Source organism: Tupaia chinensis, unplaced genomic scaffold (genome assembly GCF_000334495.1).
Source record: "Tupaia chinensis unplaced genomic scaffold, TupChi_1.0 Scaffold000214_1, whole genome shotgun sequence".
In the NCBI taxonomy this organism is placed as follows: Eukaryota; Metazoa; Chordata; class Mammalia; order Scandentia; family Tupaiidae; genus Tupaia; species Tupaia belangeri.
This window is the reverse complement of record NW_006159689.1, coordinates 1,577,537-1,588,175: the sequence shown is the minus strand read 5'-3', so window position 1 is coordinate 1,588,175 and position 10,639 is coordinate 1,577,537. Positions and strand designations below refer to the sequence as shown.

Below are 10,639 nucleotides of genomic sequence, written 5' to 3'. Positions count from 1 at the left end.
TTCGTGGGCGTGGCCTAGAGCTGGCTCGCCCAATGTGGGCGCTCGGGGGCGGAGGGTCTCCCCGACTTCCTGGAGTGTGCGCTCTGCCATTGGTCGAAATGGCTTGTAGGGCTGGCCAATCGCGGTGGGCCTTGGTATAGCCGTCGCCCTGGCAACGCGCGGAGCCGCCTGGGACAGGCCCTGGTGCGCGAGTCCAGGTGGCTCCGACTCTGGCGGCTCAGGTGGGGCCTGGCCCCGGGGGGCGCAGGTGGGCGGGCCGCGACCCGCAGCTGCCCGCCCTGAGCAGACCGCCGGCCCCGTGCCTGGCCGTCAGTCTGCAGGGCCCGGCCAGCCTCCGCGTCGCGGGCCGCCCTGACTGCGCTAACCCAGCCGGCCCTGCCTCTGGCCCGCAGCGTCCAGGTGCCCGACGATGGAGGAGCGCGCCAGCCTGATGCACATGATGAAGCTCAGCGTGAAGGTGCTGCTGCAGTCCGCGCTGAGCCTGGGCCGCAGCCTGGACTCCGACCACGCGCCCCTGCAGCAGTTCTTCGTAGTCATGGAGCACTGTCTCCGGCACGGGCTGAAGGGTGAGCGCGCCCGCGTTGGTCTGGGCGGGGGGCTGCCCTCGGGAAGTGACGTGGCGAGCAGTAGAAATGGCACGCAGCTACCTGGGATGGCCGAGTGCGGTAGCCACGTTTAAGAAGGTGGGGGGGAGGCGGGCAGCAGTTATTGTAATGGCTGTGCGCGGTTCGAATCCCGGGCCCGGTGGCTTAAACTCATGCGGGGCGCGTGTGCGTGCGTGCCCAAGATCCCGAGAGGAGAATGGAGGAGAAGGGATTGCGGCGTGACCATCCCTCCTGGGGACAGTGTGATTTCTTACTTTCTGTCTCTCTTTCTGGCAAGCGCATGTGCCCTATAGCAAATTCCTCTCCAAAAAAAAGAGAGAGAGAGGAACAGGTGCACGTAAGTCTAATGATGCGTTTTGTTGAGTCCACCGCATCTAAAATGTTACCTAACACGCAATTGCTGGTTGAAAAGCACGTGAGCGGGCTAGTTCGTCTCTGTATACTAAGGCTTAGAAATTCGCGGTTTCACACTCCGGCTCATCTCAGTCGCACTGGCCACATTTCAAGTGGCCAGGGACTGCCTTGGACAGCACAGGCCGAGGAGACAAGGTAGTGGCAGGGTCACAAAGTGCTGCACGTCTGCAGAGCAGGGTGGGTTAAAGGGTAGGCAAGGAAGGGACGTCCAGCGGGGATAAGAGGGGAGGGTCTTGGACCAGCTGGTGGCATGGTGACGAAGGTGGCTGGACCCCCCATGGCTGACTGCTCAGTTGAAGTCCCAGACTCAGCAGCCTGAGAAGACAGGTGTGTGTGTGTGCATACCCAAGACTCAGAGGGAGAGAAACGGAGAAGGGGTCGCGGTGTGGCCACACCCTCTAGGGGACTGCTTTCTCACGTCCCCTCTCTGTACTCTCTAGCATATTTGGGGGAGTGGGGGATACAGCCCATGTGCCCTCTGGCAGATTAGAAAAGTATGTGTGGGGGTCTCTCTGAGGAATGAAATGTGAGCTGAGACTTAAGGAAGAAGGGATTGGCCTTGTAAAGATTTGGGGGCAAGACATTCCTAGCTTTAAAAAAAACACACACCGTTGCACAGGTCCTGAGTGGGACCCCCGTGGCTGGAGGAAGGTCGGGGTAGCTGAGGCAGGCCGAGAGAGAAGAAGCAGGGAGGCAGTCTCTGCATCTGCCGGCCCTCGGGGCCAGGGCGCGGAGCTGAGTTCTAGTCTAAATGTCGGCACAGTTTTAAACGAGGCAGAAAGGTGGCCCGCGTTGTTTCCGAAAGAACTGCCAGCTATGTCAAGAACAGGGTTCTCGTCCTTTAGGTCTTTTTCCCTAGGGCACAAGTGCTCGCTGGAGAAAGAAAGAGACAGAGAAAATGAGAACTCAACCCCCAGATGGGATGGCCACTCTGCAGTCCCTTCTCCTCCCGTCTTCTCGGGATTTGGGGCACACACGCATGCCTAGCATGATTTTTAAGCCGCCAGGTCTTGGACTTGAACCACAGTTGGCCATGTGGGAATCCAGCACTTTAACCATCATGCCACCTGCTGGCCCCTCGAGAACAGACTTTGAACATGAAGAGGTGACAATATTATTGGGTCCTCAGAAAGTCATGACGCGTTTTCTGGGTTTCTGCCCAGAAGTCCGCCATGACTGACGCGGGACCCAGCAGAAGCAGGGAGACCAGCTGTGGCGGCCTAGGGAAGGTGTGCCGATAGGTGGAGAGAGCGAGCGCAGAGGTCCCGTGGGGAGGCAAAGGGCAGGGTTCTCAGGCGGTCAGATGCCAGTGAACACGGGTAGAGAGCCCGGTCTGTCAGAGAAACCCCGTTGCCAGAGCTGCTCCCAGCCCGAGCTAGGACAGGACTGAATGTGGGGCTCTGCGGCCTTCTCGGCTCCCGGGAGACCGTGGGTCCCTGAGGAGGTCTGCACAGTCCCGCATCCGTGGGTAACGTGTCTGTTTTCCCCTTCAGTTAAGAAGAGTTTTATTGGCCAAAACAAATCTTTCTTTGGTCCCCTGGAGCTGGTGGAGAAACTTTGTCCAGAAGCAGCAGATCTAGCCACGAGCGTCAGAAACCTGCCGGAGCTGAAGTGAGTGCGAAGCGCAGCTCGGGTCCACTGTTCACACCTCCTCGCGCTCCCACATGGCCCTGCTCCCCGAGCCTCGGGGTGTCCGGCTCTGAGATGGAGGCTCCTCACTGGTTGGCCACGGCTCTGGAGCAAGGTCGCCACCTCTCAGCCTCAGTTTCCTTTTCTCAAAACGGGACAGTGGGACCAGCAGATGGCGTAATGGCTATGTTGCTGGACTCCCCTGTAGCGACCATGGTTCTAGTCCTGAACCCGGCAGCTTAAGACTCAATGCTGGGCACAAGTGCATGCCTGCCCAAAATCCCAAGAGGAGAATGGGGGAGAAGGGTTTGCGGCATGGCCATCCCCCCAATCTCTCCAAAAAAAAAATAAAAAATAAAAAAATAAAAAAATAAAAATAAATAAAAATGGGGTAGCAATTCCTGCTTGCCTCACGGTTCGGGTGGGTTGAAAGGCATCAACCAGGGGGACCAGCAGTTAGCGTAATGGCTATGTCGCTGGATTCCCACGTAGTCGACCGCGGTTCGTGTCCTGGACCCGGTGGCTTAAAACTCACGCCAGGCGCGTGTGCGTGTGTGCCCAAGATCCCGAGAGGAGAATGGAGAAGGGATTGCGGCGTGGCCATCCCCCCTGGGGGTGATTTCTCACTTTCTGTCTCTCTCTCTTTCTGTCTTTCTGGCGAGTGCACGTACCCTATAGCAAAAGAAAACCTCTCCAAAAAAAAAAAGACGTCAACCAGGGAACCGTCATGGGAGGAAGGGAGTCCTGCTACGTCCCGGCTCTGCCTGGGGAGTGTCCAGGCAGTTTTCCGAGTAATACCATTTGAGCCAGGTGTCAGAGTCTGGGGCCGAGGCGTTCGTGGAGTGGCTGGGACTGAGTCAGTTGTCACCTGCATTTGCCCTCTGGACCCCTGTGCCTATGCCCAGAGCAAGCCTAGATAGAATTCAGAGAAGCCACCCTTGGGGGTCTGGCATTTAGCAGGTACCCTGGAGCTTCGAGCCCACGCAGAGACACCTCGCAGCCTGCACCGGGGACCTGACTGTGGGCTCTGGCTGCCCTTCTGTGGAGCCACCGTAACGTCTTGGGACCACAGTGTCAGCCACCACCCAGGGCCTGTGTGTGCTGGGCGCTGTGCTGAGGACGGACCACCGTTCCTCCTCCACGACAGTCCCGAAGGACAGCGGGCATGGGCTCACAGTGGCTAAGTGACGTACCCGGGGTCCCTGAGCAGGTGGGTGGGGGAGCCCAGTGGGGACACGGTCTGTTGAACTCAGAATCCCATCAGCCGCGTGCCACCCGCTCAAGACTGGCTCAGCCTGTCTGGTCTGCATTTCAGCCCTCTGGGTCACACCGCGTGAGGGGAAAGCCTTTGGCAGGTAACGGCCTTCCAGACACTGAAGGCCCCGAGTCCCCATGTGCCCCGGCCTCGGCTGGGCCGTGTGGTAGTCGCCATGCCCTTCCCACACCCGCCCCGAGAGCAGAGCACTGGGCAGCGCCTGGCGTCTTCTGCTTGAGTGGATCCAGGCCTCCGTCCTCTCTGTGCACGTGAGGCGCTTTTGGCGTTGTTAAGCCAGCTCGGCGCTCACGGGCTGCGAGGTGCGTCCGGTAACCGGTGAGGACCTCGCCCTGTCTGCCTCGCCCCACCTTTGAGCCTGGCAAGGAGCCGCCTCACTGGGCCATGCAGGAAAGGGCCTCGGGAAGGGACCACAGGCCTGCAGGATCAGGCCTGGTTGAGGCTGCTGCTTGGCGGACTGCTGCCACGTGGGAGGCCCAGGCCACTGCCCAGCCCCCAGGAGCCTGGTGTGGCGTTGTGCACCTGGGTCCCAGCTACTCGGGAGGCGGAGGGCCACCATGGAAAGCAGCGAGCCGTCTAGAAGAGCCAGGTGTGGTGACATCACCTGTGGTCCTGTGGAGTCGGGAAGCTGAGGCAGGCTGATGGCAGGATAGCGAGACCCCGCCTTAAAAAATAACAGCAAACTGAGCGCAGTGACAGACGTTCTAAAACTGCAGCGCGTTGTGGGAACTGGTTAGTGGGGGCTTGTGGGGCTGGAGGATCGTTTAAAATGGTTTGAAACTTGCAGGGTGAATTTTACATCCTGGGAAGACTCTCTAGAGTTTAATTCCTGTATCTACTTGAGATAAAAATGTCTTTCATGAAGGCCAGCTTATTTAAAAACAATTTGTTTTATTTAACTTTATTTATTTATTTTAATTTGACCAGAGAGGGGCAAAGTGAGAGAGAAAGAAAGCAAACTGCCTGGTCCAGGACTCGAACCACAGTTAGCCATATGGGAGTCAAGCTCCCTTAACCACCATGCCATTTGTGGTCCCAAAACATGTCAAAGTAGGTTTTTTTTTTTCTTTCTTTTTTATTTTTTCAGAGAGATTTTTGCTATAGGGCATGTGCACTCACCAGAGAGACAGAAAGTGAGAAATCACCCCCCCGGGGGGGGATGGCCATGCTGCAATCCCTTCTCCATTCTCCTCTCAGGACTTTGGGCACGTGCATTAACTACGTCAGCTGGTCCCTTGAAAGCCTTTTTAACTGATAAGACCAGATTAACCCCTCTGTGCCTGGCTTCTGAAATCACCCAGGGTGGACTCCAGCCCCTGCGGCCAGGTCTCCTGCCCAGAAAGTGTGTTTTGGTGCAGACATCGGTCACGGCACCACCTGCACTGCCTGGGGTGTCACCAGCGCAGTTGCTGTGGGGGGGCCGCACCTTTTTTTCCTTAAAACATTGTCAGGATTGCAGTTGAGAGGCAGTTTTTTTTTTCCAATTTGCTGCAGGACATGTATACTTACCAGAAAGATACGGAAGTGGGGAAAGTGAGAAAGCACCCATCCAGGGAGACGGCCATGCCACAGCTCCTTCCCCGTCTCCCTCCTGTCGGGGTGCTGGGCATGCACACACACCCAGTGTTTCTTTCAAGCCGCAGGTCTGGGACGCGAACCTTGCAGCAGGCTGTGTGGAACCAGTCGTTCCAGCCACCACGCCCGTAGCTGGCCCCAGAGGCATTTTTTTCTTTTAATGTTTCACAGAGGACTTTCAGAAATCATCCCTTTGGGATTGGTTGCACAGTGGCATGGACGTGTTTAGCTGAAACCGCGCATGAAAACTGGTTAAGGTGGTCCATTTTACCTGGTGTGTATTTTACCACAGTTAAAAATTAAGCGTAAAACTGCACCTTTGTTCTAATGCCTTAAAAATGTATTGAGACTTAACACTAACGAGCACCACATTCCATATTCGACTTTCAAATAAACATTTATACCAGTATATAGTTTTTTGTTTGTTTGTTTTTGAGAGATTTGCTATAGGGCACATGCGCTCGCCAGAGAAACAGGAAGCAAGAAATCACCCCCCACGGGGGATGGCCATGCCACAATCACTTCTCATCTCTCCTCTCAGCATCTTGGGCATGCTTGCACACACACCTGGTGTGAGTTTTAAGCCACCAGGTCCAGGACTTGAACTGCAGTCAACTATGTGGGACTCCAACATAACCATTACACCATCCGCTGGTCCCCATTATACAGTTTTTTGTTTTGGGGATTTTTTTTTTTAATAATTACTTTACTTAACTTTATTTATTTAAATTTGACCAGAGCGGGACAGAGAGAAAGTGAGAAAGCAAGCTATCGGGTCCAGGACTCAAATCACAGTCAGCCATGTGGGAGTCCAGTGCCCTTAACCACCACGCCACCTGCCGTCCCCCGCATTATATAGTTTTAAATGTGATCTGGTTTTTAAATCAAGTGAGGGTATCGGTGCCTGTTCAGAAAAAGAAAGCTGGTGTTACCCTGGGCATGCTGCTGTGCGGCTCCTTCTCCGCTTGGTAGTCGATTTTTTCTTTTTTTTTTTTTGGACAGGGATGGGCACGCACGCACACGCGTCCAACATGAGTTTTAAGCCACCGGGTCCGGGACACGAACCACGGTCGACTACATGGGAGTCCAGCGACATAGCCATTACGCTAACTGCTGGTTCCCAGTAGTAGATTTTTTCTTAATTTTACTTATTCATTCATTTTATGTTAACTTGACCAGAGAGAGAGGGATAGTGAGAAAGCAGCCCGCCAGGTCTGGGACCTGAACCATGGTCAGCCACTCAGTAGTAGATTTTAAACTGCAGGTTAAATCTAACCTGCTCTCGCCTGTGACATTTTATGTAATTGTATTGTTCCAGAGATCAGGTGTTTGTGGGTTAAGGGTTTTGGGGTTTTTGTCTTTACCTTGTATGTCAGAATAAATATACACACTCATGGCATAAGCTCGGAATAGCGCCAGGCGTGCAGTGAGCCAGGCTTTCTGCGTGCCCCACAGTGGGCCTCCCTTCCGCGGACCCAGAGAAGCCTGTCTCTGAGTGCTCTCTGCACACGGCGGGTGTGAGGACGCATTTCCCTGCCTAATGGGGCGCTGTCCCGTGTGGTGTCGCCATTACACTGCAGCAGTTGGCTTCTCTTTGGATTCCAGGACAGCAGTGGGGAGAGGCCGAGCTTGGCTCTACCTCGCACTCATGCAGAAGAAACTGGCCGATTACCTGAAAGTGCTCGTAGACAACAAACACCTCCTCAGGTACCTCGTCACTGTCTCTGCAGCTCTTTTGCTTATAATTAGAACACTGTCTGGACCTTTCCGAATTAAATAGGGGTGTTATTAAATAGCTATGGCTTAGTTGTAAGATAGCAGCGTCTCAGTGTGTGAGCATTACCGTCTGAACGGAGATTCATCTGACCTTCCATTTGGAAAAACTGTCTTGAAGATCTCCAGAAACCTCGCACCTAAGGAGAGTCTGGACGGCTTCTCTGTTGAGTTCCAGTGGGACAGGATTCGTTACCGTAGATGGAAGCAGGAAAGTACTTCAGAGCGAGGCTCGGTGGCAGTTTAAGAGCATAGAGCCCTGCCTCCTCTAAGAGGGCACCCCGTCTATCCCAGGAGCCCATGCTCAGTGGTGAAGTTTGTATCTATAGCCTCGATGAAGACTCATAGTGAGCCCAGGGAGGTGTGGTGGTTAAGGCGCTGGACTCCTGCTTGGCCAACTGTGGTTTGAATCCAGGACACGGCAGCTTTCAGGTCACACTGAGCATGTGTGTGTGTGCCCAAATTCCCAAGAGGAAAATGGAGAAGGGATCGTGTGGCCATGCCCCCAGGGGGTGATTCTCACTTTCCCTCTCTCCACTGAGCGCACACACACTTAAGAAAAACAGGCTCAAAGTGGCGTCTCTGAAACGTGTGGCCAGCCCGTGTCTGGTGTTCGTCATAAAAGGAATTTTCTGTGGACTGTGAGGATTTACAAGAGAGGTCTCTTTCTAGAGTTCTCGTGCAGTTGAGATAAAACTCCCTCACGGTCTGGCCTAAAACCCAAGCTTCCGGTGTTTTCGAGTCACGCCCTGGGACTAAGCTACCTTTACGTGACAGACTGGTGTCAGGTACCTCCTGTCCTCTGTCTGAGCATAGTTACACGGAGCAGCAGTTACGCGAGCTGGTGGACGAGGTTGGCGAGGTGGGGCCTACCCTGACCACCACACTGCGCCTGGGCGTGACGGCAGAAAGGCCACACGTCTTGCCCAGTGGGCCCGAGGAGGAGGGAAGAGCTCCATTCGTGGCATGGGGAGGCCATGGGTTTCCATGTGCTGTTCAGGTGTGAGAGCAGCTCAGACGGCCTACAGGTGGCCAGAGAGACCCAGATGGCAGGGTGACCGGCAGGAGGGGACAGGGATGGGTAGGGCTACACCCGGAGTCCCCTGAGCAGGAGGGAAGAGCCCTCTAGCCACAGACGAAGAAGGCAGAGGAGGGAGGGGGATGCACCACAGATGGCCAAGGTGACTGCGAGGTGGCGGCGGGTGGGCGGACGGCCGGGAGGTCTGAGCAGCCCCTGTCCGATCTCTCTCGCAGTGAGTTCTACGAGCCCGAGGCGTTGATGATGGAGGAGGAAGGGGTGGTGGTCGTCGGGCTGCTGGTGGGTCTCAACGTCCTCGATGCCAACCTCTGCTTGAAAGGAGAAGACTTGGACTCCCAGGTAAGGTGGCGTTGGGCTTTAAAAGAGTGAGTTATTTCAAGGAATTGACACAGGCGGGGTGGGGGGACACGCTCCTGGGGCAGGCTGGGACAGCGTGTCCAGAGTCAGACGCAGAAAAGGCAGCATGTGAGGGGGCAGGCAGACGGGCGCTCTGCCTGGACAGGGTGCCTGCAGTGAGGGGAGGTGGGCCTGGCTGTGGCGGGCCGTGGCAGGTGGAGGGGCCGACTGGGCTGGGCTGGGCGGCACGAAGACCTGACGCCCCTTGAGGCCAGTGTGCCAGCCCCGGCCTGGGTGCCTTCTGTCTCTTGCTCATGGGAGAAACAAGCAGACAAGCTGTAAGGGGTGCATAGACAGAGCAAAGGCTTTCGCTGCCGTTTCCGAGCCCCGGGATGCTGCTGGCAGCTGCGCCGCCCTGCGGTGGCCAGGCCTGTGTCAGACATGGCCAGCTGCAGAGACAGCGGCAACACAGAGGAAGCAGTCTGCACGTCCCGGCTTTCCCCCACGAGTTTGGAACTAAAGACCCAAGCTTTCCCTATCCATAGCACGGTCAGCTTCTCCTTTTTTTAAAAAAAAAAGTGTTTAATTTTATTCATTGTCACTTTTATTTTATTTTTATTTTATTTTATTTTTTTGGAGAGATTTTTGCTATAGGGCGCGTACGCTCACCAGACAGAGAGAGACATAGAGACAGAAAGCGAGAAATCACCCCCCAGGGGGGATGGTCACACCGCAATCCCTTCTCCTCCATTCTCCTCTCGGGATCTTGGGCACGCACGCACACGCACCCGGCATGAGTTTTAAGCCACCGGGTCCGGGACACGAACCGCGGTCGACTACGTGGGAGTCCAGCGACATAGCCATTACGCTAACTGCTGGTTCCCACTGTTTTATTTTTTTAAAGTTGACTGGAGAGAGAAGGAAAGTGAGAAAGCAAGCCACCAGGTCCAAGACTCAAACTGCGGTCAGCCATGAGGGAGTCCAGCCGCTTTAACCACCACGCCACCTGCTGGCCCCAACCTCTCCTTTTTATATAGCGTGTTCCACACCGTGGATGGCGGGAGATGCAGGTCGTTTACCAGGCCACGCCGTGCTCTCTCTCTGCAGGCCGCGCTCACCCACAGGCAATGCTAAGGACTTGGGAAGATCTTTTCTAGACCCTTTTCTGCTCTCGGTGAATTTTTGTATACAGAGGTTTTGGTTACTGGGTAACAAGTGAAGGACAGCCCCTTAAACAGTAACCATCCACAGCCCTCTTCTCTCGCAGGTGGGGTTCACCAGGTTCATCTGGGCATTCTTGCTGGGGCGCTCCCATGACCCGAGGGGTGGCAGCAGGGGCTGGAGTCACTCCTGTAGGTGCCACTCCACACAGTGTCCCCCTAGGCTTCTGGGCAGCCAGACCTCTGCAGAGGCACGCCTCCCACCCCAGGGTAGCACCAACTGCAAGCTGTGTGCGTTTTCAGGCAGTGGTGTGATAGCTAAGGTGCTAGAACCCACATCACTGATAGCACGGTTCAAATCCCAGACCTAGCTCGAAAAACATGCCGGGTACATGTGCGTGCGTGCCTAAAATCCTGGTGGGAGGGAGTAGTAGAGGAGGAGACTGGGTCGTGTAAGACCTGTCACCTCCCACTTCCCCGAGGCTGTGTGTCCCCAATCTTCTGGAAAGGACAGCTGATTACTCTCACACTTTGAGGAAGAGTTTCCTACATGAAGTCTTTTGGGAAGTTTTAGATCTCTGAACTTGAGAAGATAGGTGTTGATAAACCCTCCGAGGCTCTCAGAAATCCGCACGGAATGGCCACACCTGCATAAGCACCACTTCAGAGATCCGGGCTTCTTGTCCCCCCGGAGGGCACATGCGTTGGACAGGGAGGGGGAGAGAGTGAGAGGGCTCTGGGTGCACACACATCCCAGTGTTTCTCCAGCCGCCAGGTCCAGGGCTCAGACTGGATAGTCGCCCTAACCACTGGCCACGGGCGCCCCCCCCCCCTT

At 55.5% G+C, this 10,639-nt stretch overlaps 1 protein-coding gene across 1 annotated transcript in view; it reads left to right on the top strand.

Moving 5' to 3' along the window:
* Nucleotides 1–392: 392 nt before the first annotated feature.
* The window catches only part of RUFY1 (RUN and FYVE domain containing 1), a gene marked incomplete at its 5' end in the record, with an annotated part of 34,651 nt that continues 24,404 nt past the window's right edge, over nt 393–10,639 (top strand). Inside the window, 4 exon segments of the mRNA XM_006172280.2 lie at nt 393–566; nt 2,513–2,630; nt 7,102–7,203; nt 8,524–8,647. Of these exon segments, the coding sequence (XP_006172342.2) occupies nt 393–566; nt 2,513–2,630; nt 7,102–7,203; nt 8,524–8,647 (518 nt within the window).